The following is a 21089-nucleotide window of genomic DNA, read 5'->3' as shown; positions in this document are numbered from 1 at the left end:
TTTTATCTGGTGGTGAGATACTAGTCTTTAAAGTCTGCTTTAAAAAAATAAAAGGTTTAAATCACAGTATTGTAATTACGGTTTTGCTACGTAGTCGTAACTATCCTGTCACGTGGTGGAGTTACTAAAAGCAATTTTTTGAAGATAAATTAATGATCTTCGTTAATATGAAAAGCGGTGATCCAAATTATAACTCATGGAGTGAGAAGGGACACTTCTGACACAGATGCTTCTGCTACGGTCAGTAAAATGTTAAGACAGTGGTAAGGTTCAAACTAAACTAGATGTTGTCAAGATCTTACCTACATGGATGTCGTCATGATACCTATCTACTTGAAAGCCCAACTGTTTAACAACTAAACTAAAACATCAATATTAATCTAAGTACCTATAGGTAGATAGATCCTTTTTTTAGGCAGTACGTAATTTACTAACAATTTATCAAAATTTATATGTCACTAGCTGGTAGCAAGTTAATCTATGTAATCATATTGAAATTAAGGGGGAATATGTTCTATTTGATTGATATTTACTTATATTTCCCAATGAATAAATAATATACATCATTGATCAAGTGCATGATGAACATGAGCGTTAAATTTATTTTACCTTATTTAAAAATTCAAGCACGTAAACATTTGATAGATACCTAATAGGTTGGTAATTAACTAGCTTACTATGTAAATACAATGCCATGGTGAGTAGTTAGGTACTTTATTCGTGTTGTTCCATTTCCATGGCCTATTCCCGCCCTGTATTACGTTTATAAATTATAATTTATAAACAAATAAAATTATGTAACACTCACTTTCGTCTAAGTACCTAATGTAATATGAAAGTAAGTTTATTATACTTACTGAGAAATTTCAAAAAGCGATAATCCTACCTACTTAGTACTTTTTCCGATACCTACGGGATTTGAACCCAAAACCTCTAATTTGTGGCGTTTGCGACCATAAAAACTTGTACACACAATTAGAGAAGTACCTACCTACTTAACTAAATTAATACTATGGTCGCTTAGAAATAGATTGTGAACCATTAGATAATCCTCGAGCGTTACATTTCCCTAATGTCGATCACAAACATTTCCCTATAGATAAGGATCCTAATGTTATTTAATGTTTTTTTTTTCTATTTGATTATGTATTAAATATACCTACTACTGAAGGGTAAGTAATACATTTGATAGGCACTTAACAAGACGGAAATACGAAGTGGGGTTCTCTGATAACATGGGCGGACCCGACCTATGTTTACCTCCAGTTAATTGACCACAACGTTTTGACGCTACGAAATTACCCACGCACACATTCACGAACCACACTTTAATAACTTTCTTCACTAGTCTGTGCCACTGCTTCCCTCGTTTTATAAGTATTAGAAAGGTCTTAACATCGTCATGGCTAGTCCACTGTAGGAACCTACATATAGAAAATAATCACTTCATCAATTTGACAAAATCCAAAGCGCCTAAATTATTTAGGTTATCATTAGGGGAGAGACGGGAAGTATAAACATACAAGATAGCTTAAATACGAGTAAAATCAATTTAAGTATTTAAGCACCCTAACGTAAAAACATAAGTATTAAGAATAGACATACAAACATACCTACTGTTTGTATACTTGCACAAAAAGGAGCTATTGCTATTTCCATTACTCACATTGGTATTTCATACAGTTCATTAGTTTGATGTAGGTAGGTAAACGTTGTCGTTTCATAGTAAATTAATAAAACGAAACAGTTTCAATCCGCTAGCGTGTCGGTTAGTGCGGAGAACTTTTCACAAATAACTTCATTATGAAAGTGGGTGACGTTCCAAATAATGGTTATTTGATAAATAATTCGTACGCTTCAATGATACCTTTGATATGGATCTTAAAAATATTCGCATTAAACGGTAATGTAGATCCGACTCGATCCAAGTCGTCCATTCTCTTTAAAAGTGTCTGTGCAATGTTAGTTCTTGGTTCTGTGAGTTTTTATTGCTTAGCATACAAAATAAGCAATATTTACTATAAGCTAGATCTTTCTATCAGACTTACAGACTCGGCACAGATAATTGCAGACTACTGCCAATATGCCATGGATTTATACTTCGTTTATAGATATGGAAGGCACATGTACATGGAATACTTCAAACAGTACGAGAAAATGGATAACTTCCTTGACACGAATTGTTATCCTGCGATGAAAAGAAAACTTATTAAAATAATGACGTATTTTACAATTATTTGGTTTCTGAGTTCCTTTAGTGATATGGGAGCATGGGCTGTAACGTTTGGATGGTGGATTCCATTCGTTCATGTTATATCATACGTGTTTCTGTACATTAAAATGCTGACGACATTAGACTTGATAGCCAACGTGATACAAATAGAGGCTCGACTTCGAATGATGAGTAATCTTGTTCAAAATTGCTACACTTGTACGGAAATATGTCCGATTGGGATGTTGGCGGATTCTGTACGCAACAAAAATTGGCTATACTGTGAAGATGAGAGACCACCTCAAAGTTCCAAAGTTCGTCCGGTGGATAATTACGAAATTAAGCGGCTTTGCAAGTGTTACCTTCTATTGACGGAGCAAGTGATGTTCATTAACAAAATGTACGGATTTAGGGTAAGTAACAGCAGCCTACTTACGTCTGAAAGTAAGCATAAGCACGTGTTGAATTCGTACAAGATTCCTGAACTTAGGTTGTTCTTGTCTATGTTGATACAGTGCATCCTGTGCATCAAACCTGCGGTGTCCAAACATGTCTCTTCTCCCTCTGTCCTTACTAGAGTGAATACTCTCTACTAATGAATTACATGTGCATAAGAATTGGAACTTGAAACGGGATATTTACCATGTTTTTCTATTTCTATGAGTTTCCGTAAATATCCCGTTTCAAGTTCCAATTCTAGTGTTAGTGACCATGTCAGTTTAAAAACTTATACATGTGCATAAACTTTCAGGTTCTGCTAAACACTTTAAATCTGCTCCTGGACATGGTAAAAATATTGAATTTAGCAATCAGAATCACCATCGGTACTCAGGTTGGTCATAAATCATAACTATAGTACCTACTTTAGTAACTAAACTCTAATTACATATTTTGTCGTGTAATTATTATTTAAATCTTTTTTGTTAGGCCTTGATTAAAATGGGTCAGACTAGTAAAGATTGAAATCTACACTCGGTTGAACTCGTCCTTGAAGGCGGTCTCCGATTAGGGTGACGCCAACATGGTCAAGTTCAACGCTACCAAAACCCAAGCGAGTCTATTCTCTGCCAAACGGAGTCAATTTCCGCTGGCTGCTACTTTCCGAAATGTATCTGTTCCAATATCATCTTGTGCTTCTGGGCGTAACTCTATCGCCTACACTAAATTGCGGCTCTTAGGTATGTAGACTTGAAGGCGCATCTGGTTGGTAGGAAGTTGAGTATTCTCTGGAGGGTGAGACGGTACTTCACACCGAAACAACTGCTGAGCCTGTACCTAGTTCAGGTTTGGTTATGTATGGAGTACTGTTCTCACCTTTGGGACGGCTCGGCTAAATACCAGCTCGATGCGCTAGAACACATCGAAAGGCGTGCCAAGAAGCTCATCAATGATAATGCGCTTATGAAGGCCCGGCTTCAAAGCCACACAGGCACAAGGTTGCAAACCCTTTCCGTTTTTTACCGGATACATTTCGGAGAGTGCGCGGGGATATTGCACAACTTGATTCCCCCTAGTCTTTTCCATCATCGAACGCCAAGACAATCAGTAGATAGTAGATATCCCACTCACTCGCACGAAGCGCGTCGCTTCAAGCTTCCTTGTGCCAACTGCTAGGGAGTGGAACTGCTTGCCGGAGTCTGTGTTTCCTGATGTGTATAACCTAGCTGGGTGTCTTCAAAGCCCGAGTGAATAGGGCAGACTTGCTCCAACGTAGGTCGCATCATCACTTACCATCAGGTGAGATAGCTAGATAGATAGAGATGTAAAAAAAACATCGTCTTATTCTTTTATGCTACCGTTATTTAACGAAGTTTGTATTTTTTGCTAATCTATTTCGTTTTCTTTACAGAAGACTCTTTATAACGGCGACAATTACAATTATTTACCGGGATTTACGGGACTAATGCGTTTTGTAACATGTTGTACAATTATAATTACTCTAGTAGATCAGTGTGAACAAACCTATAGACAAAGAGAGCGTATCATCAATGTGATTGACCATCTTCTATTGAACAAAAGGCCAGGTAAAGTTACTATTTCATAAGATAGTTTAAAGACACGTAAGGTAACGTACCCTATTTACCTACCTGCCTACCTGTGACACAGAATAATTTGTCCAGAAGAGAGTGAGGGTAGAAAGGTTCCTACCCTCAATTCGTTTCCTAACTTGGTGATAAATTAGCAACGTAGGTAGATAGTAGTATTCTCAATTGTAAGTGAGATACTCACTTACAATTACTCCCGGAAATAAATGTGATTTTTAGCAGGATTTCACTAATCGTTATGCCCGAGTGCAACTCGCACTAAGTAGATTTTTCTATATGTAGGTAATAGGGTAGATGACTAATTTTTATTTTTATTTCTATCTCGTATATTATTTTTTAAAACGTTTGACACGTATTTTTATTTTTTATACAGAAACAAGTATTGTACCTTGTACGGTATATTGACTTGAAATATCGCGGGATGTAACTTTTGTGTTACTTTTTGTTTTATACTCAAAAGTGACATAGTTAGCTACCACTCCTAAACTTTGATTCATTTTATGTACGGTAAAATGGGGTGAATAGAAACTCAGGGGGTGAATAGAAACAATTTTTTTATTAGGATTATTAGTTTGTTTTCATATTTTTGGTTTTAATAAAGCATTTTTGGTTTTAATTTTGCATTAATAAAAAATATTGAAATGGTGTAAACAATTTTAAATTACGTGAAAACACAACAAAATGTTGTTCCTATTCACCCCTGATTTGTTTCTATTCACCCCGTTTTACGGTACCTAAGTATTGTTTACTTATACGACTAAATAAAAAAAATGCGTGTCTAATATTTTTTTATTACCTAACAACAGACGGACTAAATAGATTTTCAATCTTCATACCCCGTTATCATCCCTAATAAAATTATGACCGTGCTACATGAATATAATTAATGACTATTCTCCTCAACAGATGAAGATCTGAAACCTGCCATAATGGATTTGAGGACGCTGCTACAAGACCGACCCATCAGCTTCAACATGTCTAATTTCTTCTCACTAAACTATTCTCTTTTAGTTTCTATAGCTTCTGTTGTAGTAACATACACTATTATATTGTTACAAAGTGTAAATTAATCATGTGTATATGAGGGTAAACTTATTTAAAACATTATTGGTACCTAGGTAATCGGAAAGTAGACCACGGAACAAAATATATTAGGTAAAGTGACCACTCTTACCTAGGTACTTAGTTAATTAATCTTTTCACGTTTATTCATGCGAACTCTACATTAAAACAGAGTTACAATGATTATAGACCGTTTTATTTTATTGGCACGAACATTATGTTCAACTACCTACATTTACATATTAAGGTCATGGTTATTGTTCTAATCTTCTAATCACAATTACAAGTTATACTCGGTGACTAAACTTAATATTACCATGGCAATATTTTTTAATGTTTTATAATAATTATATTAAATTTTATATTGCAATGGGTCGGATATTGTCTAGTTTGACATTTTTAATTACCATGACCCCATGTCTATTTTTATTTTGCCCTAAACATAAGTAAGTACTAAAACATGAAACAAATCAAAGATACAAATTCATATTTGTCCATGTAACACTTCATGTAACGTTTCGCGCGATCATTGCCTCTCGTCGCATCGCCGCGATAATATCGCCGTGTGAAGACGGTTCCATAGAGAGTGTATAGAAATACGTGCCACGACGATAATATCGCCGCGTTTCTCTCGCTCGTGGAGCCAGCGCCTTAGAATGGGATGGTTTTAGTCAGTAAAATTCTGACACTCCCTCTCACTTCGCCCTAAGGCGAGACAAATCATTGAATGATTTTCCCCCCTCAAAATAAAAAAGGTCACGGTATTTAGGGACAAGAAACGTTAAACTGGAAATTGGGGGAAATGGACCCTGGCCCGCCATTTCCCCAATTTCCAGTTTTACTTACGATACCTATGCCATCGCCCATCGACTTCAAGACAATTTTGCCTAATATTACGATCATCGACGTCTTATGATCATTCATTTAGGTGGGTATATGAATTTATTAATTCACGACACAAATGGTATGGTATGATTATTACATTAAGGTCAAAAAATATATAAATATTATTTTTCCAATCATTTATTATAACAACTTATTATGTATTGTCACTTTTATACATATTTTGTACTCTGTGTTGATTACACTTATAAAAACAATACCCTTCCTACAGTCAGGTAATAAACAAAACAATCAGGTTATTAGCACTTAATATAAATGTAACAAATATAAAGAAAGGTAATTGAATATATGGGTTGCTAGTTCTTTAAGCCGCTTTGAGATTACCCATATATCTAAGCATGAGAAAGTTTAGCTAGTAAATGTAATTAAGCCATTATTAACCTTTTGACCGCCAGAGCATAAACGCTCGCTGTGCCCTCCACGCCAAGCCACAAATTCAACGAAATAACCCTGAAAATATTAGGGATTCCAAAATGTTATCGAATGTGTTTATTTTGTTTTCTCTGTGATCTGTTTCTTGGCATCTATAGATGTCGGTGGCGCACAGGGCACGCTTGTGCATGACATCTATTCATGCCATTGGCGTTCAAAAGGTTAACATCAGTGTTTAACCCGTCATATGCTGAAATGTGCATGCATGTGAAACACAATGTATATTCTATTGTCTTACATACAAGAGGTTAATCCTAGATACTATTTGATTGAGGTAGTTTGTTACATTTTCAGTAAAAACTTAAAAATAATATTTCATGAAAATGTCTTTTCTAATTCAATGAGTTTGTCTTTGCGATCCACTCCACTATTATATCCTCCTTTGGATCCCGAAGCTACAAGTCTGTGACATGGCACTACTATTAGCAAAGAGTTTGCACCACAGGCTGCTCCGATGGCCCTGGAATGGCTTGGGGGACGGCCTAAATCTTTTGCTAAATCACCGTAAGTCTGTGTTGATCCATATGGCAGTTCCATTAGTTTCTCCCATACAATCTGTAAACATAATCATTTTTAAATATGTTACGATTATTATCAATTACATACTCATATTTTAATAATTTATCAACAAATCTGGACGATAACAGTAAAATTGGATTTGAAACAACACTAAAGTGAAAGACAATTTTATCAGTGTTAGACCTGTACTCACAATATCAGTCAGATTATTTATAAAAATGAAATAATGATGAAAATTAGATGTACAAACCTTCTGAAACTCAGAACCAATCGTTTTAGTAGGCACTGTAAACTTTTTCAATTTACCTTCAAAATAGTCAGATAATTCTTTTTCGAATCTCTTCAATATTTTGTTTTCGCTTTCGATAAAACTACATGAAAGTTCCTTGGCAAGTGTTTCGAAACATTTTTCAAAGTTTTTGGAATTCTCAAAAGTTACTGTGTATAGAAAATCGTCGTCAGCTGCTGCAATAGCTTTGCCGACAGGAGATTCATAGCTCTGGACATAAACGGCATTCCCACTATTATTAGAATATTTCGCTAAAACCTTCGAAAGAGTCATTTTTATATTTATTTTAATACCTTCAGTTTCCCCCGCTTTCAAATAAACGAAATTGACATAAAACAATTCGATGTTTTTGTTTTGAAATATGACGTTTTAAATATTGTCTTTGTGCAGGTTAACTTTTTAAATTGACGTTTTTGAATAACTGAATTTTAGATCACCATACTTCTGATTCGTATTGTCTTGAAATTGTAAACAACTTCGATACTAAAATTGTGATCAGGATATGATGTGCCTGGCAAGAGAACAAAAACTATGCTTACTTGTACCTACAGGGTCTATTTCACCGACTAAATATTTAATCTTTTATATTATTCTCACACCTACTTAGTTTCATTTTAATCATAGAATAAGTAATTCATACAATACGAATCTACTTGCGCAATGCAACAAAAACTATAAGCCTTTGAATGTATTGCGATGGCATATCTACACCAGGCGCAACACCAGGCTACGTGTACTTACTGGATTTTATATAAAAAAAAAACTGAAAAGATATTCTCTAATTAACTTTTATCCGACTGGGGAATCGAAACTACCTAGCACTAGATTTACAGTTGCAGTTGTGAAAAATAAAATTCAAATTGACGAAAATAACATTTATTCATTATTATTAAGTGACCGGCACATTGCTTATTTACAGTAAACATAAATAAAACATTAATACAATATTATATATTAAAACAAGACGTAGGTAACTATTTAACTTTAACGACAGCTTTGCCAATATTCTCTCCTCTCAGCATACCCACGAGAGCATCCACCATGTTATCAAAACCGTGGTACACTTTCTCGTGATATTTTAATTTTCCTTCATTAAGCCAATTTAAGTTCTTTTGGATTCCTTCATTCCACCGATCGGCCCAACGGTTTACGTTAAATCCTTCTACTCTCAATTCCTTAAAAACGATACCTGGTTGCATGATCGTTACTGAAAAAAAAAAAATATTTTAATTAGAAACAACTTGCGTAAGGTAGGTCATGAAAAATAAAAAGTTGTGTAAAAAAGGTCGGCGTAAAGTTCTGTTATGAAACAAGTTCCTCTACAAGTTGAGAACCTCCTCAGTTGCTTTTCTGCACGATGGGTCTAATGATTAAGAAATCAGATCACACATTCTATATGGTTGCTCCAGTCAAGCCGGCTAAATTATACCGAAACACTTTTTTAAAACTTATAAAATCAGTGATCTAAGATTATTTTAGCAAAACTAAATTTATACGTTAAATATTATAATATACCTTTTGGCGGTGTCGCCGCACTATACGATGAAATCGTTCCACAAACACCGACTCTTCCATATCTGTTCATGTGATTCATTATTGTTGCACTAATTTCACCGCCCACCTACATAAAAAAGTTTGTAATATGGAATAAATAGTTTAATAATTTAATAAAATTTTATAAAATAATACACCGTCCCATTGAAATACAGGACAAAATTTAGGAAGTAGCCAACTACCCGCTCAACAAAAAGCGAGCGAATGCAAGTGCAAGCAGTATAATAGAAGGTAGGTTCTGCAAATAGAATACCAGCAATTTAAAACTTACATTATCAAAGTAGCAGTCAACTTTTTTAGGACAACTGTCTTTAAGAGCAGCTTTGATGTCTACAGTTTTGTAGTTGAAAGCCCGATCAAAGCCAAGTTCCTTTTCTAAATATTCACATTTTTCATCCGTACCCGCAAAGCCAACAACGCGGCAACCTAGAAAAAAATTGCATTCAGTAAACTTCAATACATAATGTGATATTTTCTCATTCCACCCACTAAATTGTATTTAAATGCGACTATATTTGTAAAACTACCGATGGGTTTATATTGTGGCTATATTAGTAAAATTTTAGTTTAGAATACCGCTTATATATTTCTCATAGTAGGCAAGTTTAATTGTATTCTTTTTGAGAAATGTTTTATATCGGAATAACCTAATTTTATAACAGTATCAATAGAGATACAGAAAAAAGCGTAGAATCGTGTGTAGGATTAAATATCAAAAACGTGATCTTACCCACTATCTTGCCAATTTGCCCCACGTGTGATCCAACAGCACCAGCGGCGCCAGTAATTACAATCGTCTCACCAGGTTTAGGCTTGATTATCTCTCGAATACCGAAGTACGCTGTATTTCTGTAACATATTCATCGTATATAATAAACTGAACATCGCTAAAATACCTAATTAACAGTAAAGTTTTGATTACTGTAGTCTCCAGGCGTAGTATAACTTACCCTGTCATACCGAGAACTCCTAAGCTGAGGGATACAGGGTGAGGTCCCAAATCAGGCACAACTGTGACAGGGATAAAACCAGGGTGCGTAATACGGACATCAGGGTTAAGGATAGCGTGTGTGCGCCATCCGAAATATCCTGATACGTATTTCCCAATAGGATATTTTGGGTTCCGACTCGATATAATTCTGTAATAAAAAACAGTCGTCATATTAAAATAAGAAAACTCCGCTTGATAGAATCACTTACCGAAATTCGATCCAATGGCGGTTGACGTTATTAAAATATTTTACTCACTTTGCTACTTGTCCACCGATCATATCAGCAGGTAATTGACGGCTGTTCATGTATACCCTCATGTATGGGTCCACGCTGATATATTCAGTCTCCGCCAGTACTTCTACAAATAAAGATAATTATATTTTAAAATTTGTCCCATGCTGGTCCCATGTAGGTAAAGAGGAAGAAACTCGCCACAAGTACCTAAGTTTTTTCACCTCTACCGACCAACATGACGTAAAAAAAACCATTTATCCCAATCCAATCTCCAATTTATTCAAGAAATGCTCTAAAATGGGCTCCAGAGCATAACTTGAATATATTTTAATAGATACGTACCTCCCTCTTTTAACTCTGGAAGTTCCTCTTCGACGATTTTGAAATCAGATTTCTTTGGTTCACCTTCAAAATACTTGGTAAGCACATACTTATGCGCTTTTACTTTTCCAGCAGCCGCTGAATACATGCGCTTGGCAAAATTATATGTAGGAACCATTTTGTGCAACATTTTACTGACAGAGTTTCTTAATTGGTTTAAGACTAAAAAAATACGTGTCGTGTAGGTAGGTACTAGTCTGACTACTACTTAATTTTTATAAACGTATCTCACACTCCCAGCTCCGGTAACAAAATGGAAGAGTAGGCATTTATTCTGTGGTATATATACCTAAAATAATATAAGTATACCCTCATTTTGCTATTATATCAGGTAGGTAGTCATCGCGTACTATTTCAAAGTTACCTACTACTTACATAATAAGTATCTACTTTGTCATTCTCAAAACTTGGGACCACGTATTCAACAGTTGTATTTTGAACCACATGACCTATTCCATTACAATTCCACCAATCTACAATAGATTGTGCTGCACTGTTGCTTAGCACTGAAAACTCTTGGGTTTCTTTTTAATTAGCTGTATGTTTGTACTTAGGCTAATATTATAAATTAGCTAATAGTACTAGAAAAACATTATTTAATTAATTGTTAATTGATAGTTAAGTTTAATTAGAACATTCCTCAATAAAATCGCAATTAAAAACTACTTAGTAAGCTCCATCGAAAATTACCATTAATTTAATCGACTAAGACATTTGCATTTAATCGACTAAAACGTTTCGTGAACCCTAATTTTACTTTATGGTATTGAAACTGGACAAAATTGCAATGGTTAAATTAAATATGTAAATTACTTAATAAATAATACCAAAAATATAATTCAAAATAAGGTAAGGCACCTTACTAATTTCCATTAAAACATCAATTAAACAACAAAACAATTATTTATTAAAATTAATTATTTAACTTTAACTACAGCTTTCCCTGTATTCTCTCCTCTCAGCATACCAACGAGAGCATCCACCATGTTATCAAAACCGTGGTACACTTTCTCTTGATATTTTAATTTTCCTTCATTAAGCCATTTCAAATTAGCTTCGATTCCTTCATTCCACCGATCAGTCCACCGGTTTACAAGAAATCCTTCTACTTTCAATTCCTTGAAGACAATTGCTGGTTGCAGAATTGTTACTGAAATAGAGATCGCAATTTTAATGTAGGTACATTACAGTACATTCCGAACCTAATATATTCTAATGCACAACTAATACTAATATTATTATTCTGAATAATCCGAATGAATCAGAGATGCATTATCCCTAATGCAAACTATGCTATGTAAGGGCGGAAGGTTACAGAAGGACGCCGCGACGTGAGCCTTACGTAGGTAGTCGTAGAGTGGTGGCAGCATCAAAAAAGTTAGGGTTGCCTATGAGATCCTTAGCTTGGGCGCTCGCTAGGATTAATCTGCCTCTGGAATATGTATAAACCTTTTCAAATACAAACCTTTTGGCAGTTTCATATCATTGTATGACGAAATGGAACCACAAACAGCGACTCTTCCATATTTGTTCATGAAAGACATAATAGTCGTACTGATTTCACCGCCGACCTGACATAAAAATGTAAAAAGTGAGTATCAATATTTTTTTACTTTTACAATATAATCTACCAAGCGGACATTACAATAAAAATTAGTTGTCTATCCTATTTGATAAGCATATAATTTACTCGTCACACCAATGAGAAATAAATCAAAGAATAATTCAAAACTCACGTTGTCAAAGTAGCAGTCAACTTTTTTAGGACAACTGTCTTTAAGAGCAGCTCTGACGTCTACAGTTTTGTAGTTGAAAGCCCGATCAAAGCCAAGTTCCTTTTCCAAATATTCACATTTTTCGTCCGTTCCCGCAAAGCCAACAACGCGGCAACCTGAAAAAATAACAAAACATCTAGACAAAAACAAACAAAACATATAAAAGTATATTATTTTAGAAATAAAATTATTCAAACTTTACCTAAGATTTTGCCAATTTGCCCCACGTGTGATCCAACAGCCCCGGCGCCGCCAGTAATTACAATCGTCTCACCGGGTTTAGGCTTACAGATCTCTTTTACACCGAAGTAAGCTGTGTTTCTGTAACGATAAATACATATAATGGTCTTTCCCCGAAGAGGTGGCTACCCCCTTTACTTTTGTCTAAAACTTCACATATACATCCACCTTTCACCAGTGACGTTATGAGTCCCATATATTAGAATACAAAGTAGTAATATACGAATAGTGAGTGAAGGCTCAGAAGTATAACTTACCCAGGCATTCCGAGAATGCCTAAACCAAGTGACACGGGGTGTGACCCGAAATCGGGTAGAAGTGTAACAGGTATGAAACCCGTCGGGGTATTAAAATCATCAGGTTTTACAATAGTATGAGTACGCCACCCAAAAGATCCAGCTATATATTTCCCAACAGCATAGTTATTGTTTCGACTCGATATAATTCTGAAATAAGAAACTGCTTAGTTAAACCATTGCCCATATGAGACATACAAATACTTATCGACAAAAAACCCACTTTGCAACTTGACCACCAATCATATCAGTAGGCAATTTATAGCCAATCATGTAAGCCCTCATGTAAGGATCAACACTTAGATATTCAGCCTCCGCCAGTACTTCTACAATATAAAATTATGATTAAATTATGGTTATATCTACTAATAAATCTATAGGTAGTAATCGATCGGGTTATTTTGACCCACTCGGGTAACTTAGATCCAAATTCTATAACCAATAGGAATAGAACAAAGCATGAATTAGTTTTTCATTTGTCTAAAAGTTAGGGTTAGAATTACCCCCTAGGGTCAAACAAGCCCGATTTCACGGTATAAATAATAAAAAAAAAACTAAATTACCGCCTTCTTTTAACTCTGGAAGTTCCTCTTCGACAATTTTAAAATCAGATTTCTTTGGTTCCCCTTGAAAATACTTTGTGAGCACATATTTTTGTGCTTTCACTTTTCCTGTAGCTGCTGAATACATCCGTTTAGCAAAATTACACGACGGAACCATTTTTTGGAACATATTGCAGATATTCGATATTATAAAAACTGAAAAAAATATTTTGTGTTTATATTCATAATAAACTAATAATAAGCTACGAATAAAAGGCGAAGATTATGGAGCATTCTACAGATTACGTATTTTATGAGATCCAAAAGATTTACATTCAATATCATAATACCATTATCATAAATGGCAAGTCAACAATCAGGAAATAATTATCCCAGACTCCATATATGTTTTTGCTACATACCACACGCATATACCTCCTGCTTATGTGCTAAGCAATAATTGCCATATGCTAATTAACACTTCCAGTTGGATTTATTTTATCTAATGCTAAAGTAATTTTCAAATGTTTTGACATTATAAGTTTTTAGCTTACTTATGTATGGTATCGACTAATTTATACAATGACATCAGTTATTTAATTCAGAATATGTAATTAACATCATTAACATTTTTTACGCCTGTTTTATTAATAGCCACTTAGTACCATAGACAAGAACTAATCGCTTAATCGACTAAGAAAATTGCATAAAATCGATTTAATGTCATGTCGTGATGTCGAGTCCCTAGTTTTACTTAAATACGGGAGTGGGACAGAATAGCAATGAATGAAATAAATAAATACAAAATGGCCTACTTATTGTTTGGGTAGAAGAGCCATAGTTCTAAAGACATTATAAAATGTTACATTTATATCATTATTTCACACCTGTGGTATAATGGACACGAAATAATTTTAGTATTGTGTTGTGCGTGTATCGAAAGTTGTAAAATATTCAAATAAGAAGTGACAAATGTGATTTGAAGTGTTATTATTGTGCTTTGGCTGAACAATTTGTTTCAGTTTAGTGAAAACCATGAATACAAAAAAGGAATTTAATTGTGTATTTTGTAAAGATACTTTCGACAATAAGGAAGATTTGCAAGAACATTTCAGGTAACCTAATTTTCTGTCACGAAAACGAAACATATCGTTCAATACCTCTACGTATTAACTAAAGTTGAATTTTATGTTCAGGAAACACGGTGATCCACAGTATAAAAATCGTTTCGAAATCCCTGCAAAAGGGACTGATCAGAAATCTAAAGAGAAGGCAGAGTTGGTTACTTGTGACGTGTGTTCGCAAGTGTTTCCGACGATATCCAAGGCTATAACTCACAAACACAAGGTGCACCCGGATCACGATGCGAAGTACTTCTGCCCCTGGTGCGGGAAGCTCTTCACATTGAAGGTAATGCCTTGTCCTGGGAGCCGGCGTCTCTCGCGTGTGTTTGCTCTATTTGCAGGACGACCTGTGCCCCCTCCCCACTACTCGTATTTGCTTATCATTTTTATCAGTTTGACAGTTGTTTATTGTATCCATTATCACTACCATACAAACTTTAAATACTAAAATTTGGTTAGTGATCATGACCTAAGAATAGAAGAGACATAATGTATAACTATTAGCTCATTATGTGAACTGGATACCTGGCTTTTTGCATGGAATTTCTAACACATTATTTTAGTATGCTATCTCAATATCCATCTTACTAAGTTTTGTGCTGATGCTTTGAAATATTTTGAAATGTTACAGCACTTATATAATGTTCATGTGCGGACAACCCATGGAGCTGAGGAGGAGAGCACAGATGACAAACGCTTTCACTGTGACTGCTGTAATGTAGATTTTTTCATTGCCTCTGCAATGTTAAACCACAACAAATTCTTTCATCGGTCCGATACCGACTTGCCAGACATTGGACAGTCAAAGAAAATCAAAACCTATTCTCAGGTAATTAAGTTAAAAATTCAATTTGACTAGACAAAATAAAATGATAAACCTTTATTTATATTTTTATCTAATTTTCAGGTCATCATTACATTATATTACTGTCCTTTCTGTGGGGAAGAGTATGAAAATAAAGTCAATCTATTTGTAAGTATAATATCTTGTATGTATTCTCACTATAAACTATGTATTAATTTCTGAATATTTTGGAAATAATTGTCCAACCAATAGCATGGAATTTCTTGTTTAACACATTAAATGCCATGGGGGCAGAAGTGACCGGCGTTAGGATTTGCCTTCAACTGATTTTTGTTGGCAGTCAATGTGTTAACCTGTTTTTTTTTCCAAACATTCATACATAAGTTTGCATTCTTGCTATGTTATCATATGATAAAATACTAGGTAACAAGTTTATCTCTGGGCACCAAGCACATAATTTTACCTATAAACTCGTAAACCTAAGCACGTCTATTTCCTAAATAAAATCAATCTTAAAAGTAAGCAATCACACTGCTTGCTTTACCCAATGGGGTAGCATCATCTAACATAAATAATGTGGACTAATTAATATAACATAGCTATTCACTTTTTAAAATACAATTATAGTTATTCTCGCATGGTTTACTCGCTCCTTGGCTCTTGATCGCAGTGTATGATGTTTTATATTTCCAATTTTGAGAGCTTTGTATTTTGTTCTATCACATAAGGAAACCATTTACATTTATAATCTCGACTGCCTCGTTGGTAGTGCTGATTAAGGGGTCTCGGGTTTGATTCCCGGGTCGAGCAAAGTATTACTGGACAATGGCAATAGGCTCACCCCTTATTACATGGGACTTATAACACAAATGGTGAAAAGTGGGTGTACATTGTATAGCGGCATTACGTGTCGTAATAAGCACCTCTTCCAACCCCTTCGGGGATAAAAGGCGTAACTTTGCTTTTTCACATTTATAATATTTGTGTATGACTAATGTATAAAATATCTGGTTTACAGAAACACATGACAGAGGATCATGGTGATGAGAACCAGAGTCCGGATGAAGTGTTAAAATGTCCAGTATGTGAAGCAGTATTCTACCATCTAGACGCATATGAAATACACCTCACTTTCCATACCACTGAGGATATGTATAGCATTCATAATCCTGTGTAAGTAATTAACTAATTTATCTGTTTTAAAAATTACAGTGTAGGTCAGTCCAGTGCTCGACTTTTTGCAAGCTACATAATTATATTTTCTAAGATTATTTAGACACCACTGATAAATGGTTAAGGAAAAGATTGTGAGGAAACATGGTCTTATTTGGGATCAGCAACGCACATTGAGCAAGCATTGTGATTAATACTTAACCCTTATCCGTGTGAGAAGGGGCCTTTGGTCAGCAGTGGCCCATTTATAGCCTGTTGTAGATGGATGTGATGAGTAAAAGTGGTTTTCTATTCTATGTGTATTTGCAGAGTTGTTGTTTTGTTACAGGTTTATTGAATTGCTGGATTTTTCCCTGGAAACAGTCCCACCAATAATAGAAAAGGTGGAAAACCTAAATGAAATTGATAACACAGAAACAGAAGATCCTGAATCAACTATGAATGCAGTGGGCATTGTAAGTATTTTATTTATTATTGTATAGTTTTAGAATAAACACTACCACTCTGCTCGGCTTCCATAGATCGCAGTGTGATGTTTTGTAGCCTACAATTTTCCTTAGTAAATGCACTATCCACTATCTAATATTTCAAAGTAATTATTGAAATCGAAACAGTATTCCCGGAGATTAGTCTACAAAATATGTTTGAATAAGTGTTAACACAAATTACTTTTTATACTTTATACATATTTTAACTGTAGCTTATCTCGATATTTCAGGAAAAGTTCCTAGAATTAGCAATGGACCATGCAGATGACGATATTAGTCCTGTGAAAGCAAAGAAACATAAAAAACATAAAAAGTCAAAGAAATCGGCGATTACTCTCGATGAGTTTCTTAGTATGAACCAGGACGTATTTGGTGAGGGCCTAGACTTCCAGGGCATAGAAGAAGTACCTACACGCGTAGTCACAAAACAACTCAAAAATAATATGAAGGTGACGAACAATGCTACCACCTCCGCTGATCTAGACAAACTAAAAAAGGCAGGTATTGTCGTTAAAAGAAAGGTGGCTCAGAAGCCAATAATTAAAAATTTTAAAGTCGCCACTTTAATACCTAGTAATACGACTGTAACGAAACCTGTTCCTAAGTTAAATCAAATAAGAGAAATAGAAACATCAAGTGAAGTTTTAAATAAACTAATAAATCAAAGTAACAATCAGATAAAAATAGTAAAGAAAGTAAATCCTACTGCAGCAACTTCGGAACCTAAGGAAACTATGCAAAGTACAGTTGAGGAGACAGAGACATCTGAAGAAGATGTTAACAAAATGAGCTCGAATGACATTAAGTTGGACTCGACTAAAACCGACACAGATAGTGCTAGAGAGACTACAAATAAAATAGAACCACCAGTAGCAGATACACAATCCGACGCAAATAAAGTCAGCGAAAGTACTGCAGATACTGATTCAGACAAAAAGACTGTTAACAGAGTTGTGCCAGATAGTAATGAAACTTCACAGCAAATATCTAAAGTTACAAAGTTGGATTATTCGCCAAAAACTACTAACAATGTAACTCATGAAAAAACTGAAAATACACATGAACTAGATCATCAAGAAATTGAGAAATATCATTCTGACCATTCTGATGCGGAATTAGATGATGCAGAACATGCATCGGATCTTGACAATCACATGGAGGAAGATAAAGCCATAGAAGATGACCAAACAAACAATGAAAGTAACACCACATTGAGTGCACCATCTAGTTCCTTATCAACGTTAAAACGTTTGAGTCATCTAATAACTGTTAAACCTGTCAATCAAAACAAAAATAACACAATAACAGAACCTAAGGCTGCGAAAATTGATGAAATTAATGTTACAAAAACTACTGAAAATACTAATAAAAAAGAATCTTCTAATGTGCCTGCTGATAAGGTTATTAATAAACCAAAAACTGAGGATAAGGATCCTACTCTAGACGCCTTAAAAACCCTAAGCAAAAATATAACTATCAAGTCTGTGGCAACAAAGAGAAATATTGACGCATGTGAATCTGAAAGTGGCGATATTTTCGAAAATGATAAAAATGCAGGTGGACAATTACAAGATATAAGTGCTAATAAAAATATAACTATTAAGAAAACTAAATTGGAAACAAGTGAACCTAAACCTGATAGGTTAGTCAATCACCAAGAAAGAAGATATGTACTAGGACAACACATAGCTAAATCTCCTACAGGACAGATTCCAAAAATTAAAGTTGAAAAGGATAACAATACACAACCAAACTCGAATGCTCATATTTTAAAAAGACTAACAAATATAACAACGAAGCCTGTAATAAATAAAAATAAAAGTTTGCCTGCTAATGTAAAACAAATTAATATTCCTAAAAAAGTTGTTGAACCGCAGAAACCCGAAGAAATAATAGAAATTTTTGACATAGACGACTCCGAAGATGAGGAAGAAAACAGTAGAAATCAGCCACAACCCCCTCAAAGTACCCCAGGCCCAACAAAGTCCATGGACGCACTGAAGAATTTAAGTAAAAATATAACAGTCAAGCCTTTAAATCAAGCACCAAGTAGAAATATTAAAATTGAAAACAATATAAAGATTGAGAAGGAAGAAAATAGTAGTCAACATAAATTCGAAGAGGAATCAAACAACGATAGCAACAAAAATATGCAAAATAAAAATATGGCGGTTAAAAACATATTGCAGGGTATTAGTAAGAACATTACAATAAAATCTCGAAACACTTCACCAAGTCAGTTTGCGAAATCTCAAGAAAATTCACAAGATTCTAAAGTAACGGAAGAGGATTACGCTAGTGACTCTGATTCTAATCCAGGCAAAGTTCGCATCACAGAACTTGATGAGGACATGGAGCTTGATGACTGTGACGAAGACCATCCTGAGAAGATCGAAGAAATGAATGAGACAGTTAACAACCCGATTATCGAATCACCAAAAGAATCGTGCAGCGAAAATGAAGATGACGACATACCTGACTTTGAACAAGACGTTAGAGTCAACACAATGCAAAAAACTCAACAAACTATAAATTCCACAGTCAATTCTGTTTGCTTAAATAATTTGAAGAGTATAAATAAAAATTTAACAATAAAATCTTTAAGTAAAACTTCCATGGATAACGACGATGATAGTAAAACACACATCCATTCACAGGATAGTCAAGAAACAACACATGCACAGAGAAAACAATTACCAACTAAATCTAATCAAATTGTAAAAGTATTTCAGAATGATAATGCTGCCTTTAATAGGGTTTCTAAAAATGACCAAAATTTAGCTTTTTCGAAGAAGGTATCTTCAATGAATACTGTCAATAAGGAAGTGACTGTTAAAACAATTCAAACGAAGACCATGATACAAGAAATAACGACGACCGTCACTAAAACTATAAAGACAGTGAACCAAACAATGAAACAAGAAGTTCGGAACTCTGTTCAAACAAATTCTCCGACGCAGCGAATACAGGGCATCAGGCCGGCAGGCCCAAAAAACCTTCAAGGAGTTGTCATAAGACACGCGAATCCAATTAATAAAATCAGCAATACCGTATCGCAAATTAAACCTACTAATGCCATTAGGAATTTTAATCAAAATGTTGCAATAAGGAGCCCCACATCTATAAATATAGCAAGACCTAATAATCCAAGAATGATGATTGGGAGAAAAGTGACGAACTCTCCTAGTCCACACAAACCGATTATTGGAAGACCATCCTCTCCTAGTACCAACAAATCAGTTATTGGAAAACCTTTAAAGATTTCACCATCGGCTGTTATAAAGCGACCAGTTAACGAAGAAGTGAGTGGGCCTTTTAGTTGTTTTAAAAAGCCGAAAGAGTCATTAATACCCGTGTCCGATATACCGGCATTTAATAACAGTAGTGACGGCACGGTCCAGTATACTTCAGCTTCGCAATCAACTAGTTCTAATTTTACTAGTTCCAAGTTACTTAAAGGTAATTCTATAGTGACGGCGAAACAAATTAAATCTGAAGTAAACTCGAGTTCCCAACAGATAAGTAGGTTAAGTAATGTGAGTGGATTAAAAATTACGGCTAGTCAGCAGAGACAATCACAAGTGCAAGAAAATAGTGAATCGAGTGGTATGAAACGGACTACTTTAGAAGCAATACAAAGGTTACAGAAACAAGGTCTGTTGGTAAAGAAGCCTCGTGCAGACGTACACGAGGGGCCTGAAGAATCCGACCACGACAGTGATCACAATGTAGGCCACAGTTCAGCAGACGAACATGATGAATGAATGACAAATGTGTAAATATTAATTAAACGTTGACTGATTCAATTAGATATACTTAAATTACAGCACAAGAGCCAAGATCTAGCCAAGTAAAGCAAATTTGTAATTTCCAAAATGTTTCTTTTGTCGCTGTTCATACAAACTATATAATGTATTTATTTTGTTATAAAACTAAGCATTAAATGTGTTGTAAATATGAATTATAAGTAATGCAAGGTTAATACAAGTGACTTTTCTTCTAATACCCTCGCATTCACACAC

The 21089-nt window shown here is 34.8% G+C and overlaps 5 protein-coding genes across 7 annotated transcripts; 2 read left to right on the top strand and 3 right to left on the bottom strand.

The window, feature by feature from the left end:
• Positions 1 to 414: 414 nt before the first annotated feature.
• Positions 415 to 5595, top strand: LOC118269243 (uncharacterized). Of its 2 annotated transcripts, none has more exons than XM_050701515.1 (4): positions 415 to 2625; positions 2964 to 3044; positions 4065 to 4236; positions 5164 to 5595. In XM_050701515.1, the coding sequence occupies exons 1-4, from the start codon at positions 1804 to 1806 to the stop codon at positions 5325 to 5327; spliced, it is 1239 nt and encodes a 412-aa protein (XP_050557472.1). In that variant the 5' UTR covers positions 415 to 1803; the 3' UTR covers positions 5328 to 5595. The 2 variants fall into 2 exon arrangements, with proteins under 2 accessions (XP_050557472.1, XP_035440144.2); XM_035584251.2 differs by having other exon boundaries at positions 4062 to 4236; positions 5164 to 5593.
• A 731-nt stretch (positions 5596 to 6326) lies between these two features.
• Positions 6327 to 7808, bottom strand: LOC118269178 (methylated-DNA--protein-cysteine methyltransferase, inducible). The gene is made up of 3 exons (XM_050701662.1): positions 7424 to 7808; positions 6822 to 7209; positions 6327 to 6603 (listed from the first exon to the last, which is right to left on the bottom strand). The coding sequence occupies exons 1-2, from the start codon at positions 7733 to 7735 to the stop codon at positions 6970 to 6972; spliced, it is 552 nt and encodes a 183-aa protein (XP_050557619.1). The 5' UTR covers positions 7736 to 7808; the 3' UTR covers positions 6327 to 6603; positions 6822 to 6969.
• Positions 7809 to 8322: 514 nt separating this feature from the next.
• On the bottom strand, positions 8323 to 10893 carry LOC118269411 (prostaglandin reductase 1-like). The gene is made up of 7 exons (XM_035584520.2): positions 10586 to 10893; positions 10265 to 10367; positions 9967 to 10155; positions 9747 to 9865; positions 9288 to 9442; positions 8978 to 9083; positions 8323 to 8669 (listed from the first exon to the last, which is right to left on the bottom strand). Exons 1-7 carry the CDS (start codon positions 10752 to 10754, stop codon positions 8437 to 8439), a joined length of 1074 nt encoding a protein of 357 aa, XP_035440413.2. The 5' UTR covers positions 10755 to 10893; the 3' UTR covers positions 8323 to 8436.
• A 615-nt stretch (positions 10894 to 11508) lies between these two features.
• LOC118269414 (prostaglandin reductase 1-like) lies at positions 11509 to 14965 on the bottom strand. 2 transcript variants are annotated; one of them, XM_035584522.2, is made up of 8 exons: positions 14816 to 14965; positions 13499 to 13693; positions 13159 to 13261; positions 12897 to 13085; positions 12602 to 12720; positions 12361 to 12515; positions 12090 to 12195; positions 11509 to 11774 (listed from the first exon to the last, which is right to left on the bottom strand). In XM_035584522.2, the coding sequence occupies exons 2-8, from the start codon at positions 13665 to 13667 to the stop codon at positions 11542 to 11544; spliced, it is 1074 nt and encodes a 357-aa protein (XP_035440415.2). In that variant the 5' UTR covers positions 13668 to 13693; positions 14816 to 14965; the 3' UTR covers positions 11509 to 11541. The 2 variants fall into 2 exon arrangements, with proteins under 2 accessions (XP_035440415.2, XP_050557522.1); XM_050701565.1 differs by lacking the exon at positions 14816 to 14965 and adding an exon at positions 13900 to 14089.
• On the top strand, positions 14254 to 21054 carry LOC118269415 (nucleolar protein dao-5-like). Its single transcript, XM_050701358.1, has 7 exons — positions 14254 to 14592; positions 14674 to 14887; positions 15233 to 15430; positions 15509 to 15574; positions 16425 to 16579; positions 16908 to 17034; positions 17298 to 21054. The coding sequence occupies exons 1-7, from the start codon at positions 14513 to 14515 to the stop codon at positions 20829 to 20831; spliced, it is 4374 nt and encodes a 1457-aa protein (XP_050557315.1). The 5' UTR covers positions 14254 to 14512; the 3' UTR covers positions 20832 to 21054.
• Positions 21055 to 21089: the final 35 nt, after the last annotated feature.

The sequence above is a fragment of the Spodoptera frugiperda genome, chromosome 2 (genome assembly GCF_023101765.2).
Source record: "Spodoptera frugiperda isolate SF20-4 chromosome 2, AGI-APGP_CSIRO_Sfru_2.0, whole genome shotgun sequence".
In the NCBI taxonomy this organism is placed as follows: Eukaryota; Metazoa; Arthropoda; class Insecta; order Lepidoptera; family Noctuidae; genus Spodoptera; species Spodoptera frugiperda.
Note: the sequence above shows the minus strand (reverse complement) of the source record. Positions and strands in the feature narration are given on the sequence as shown.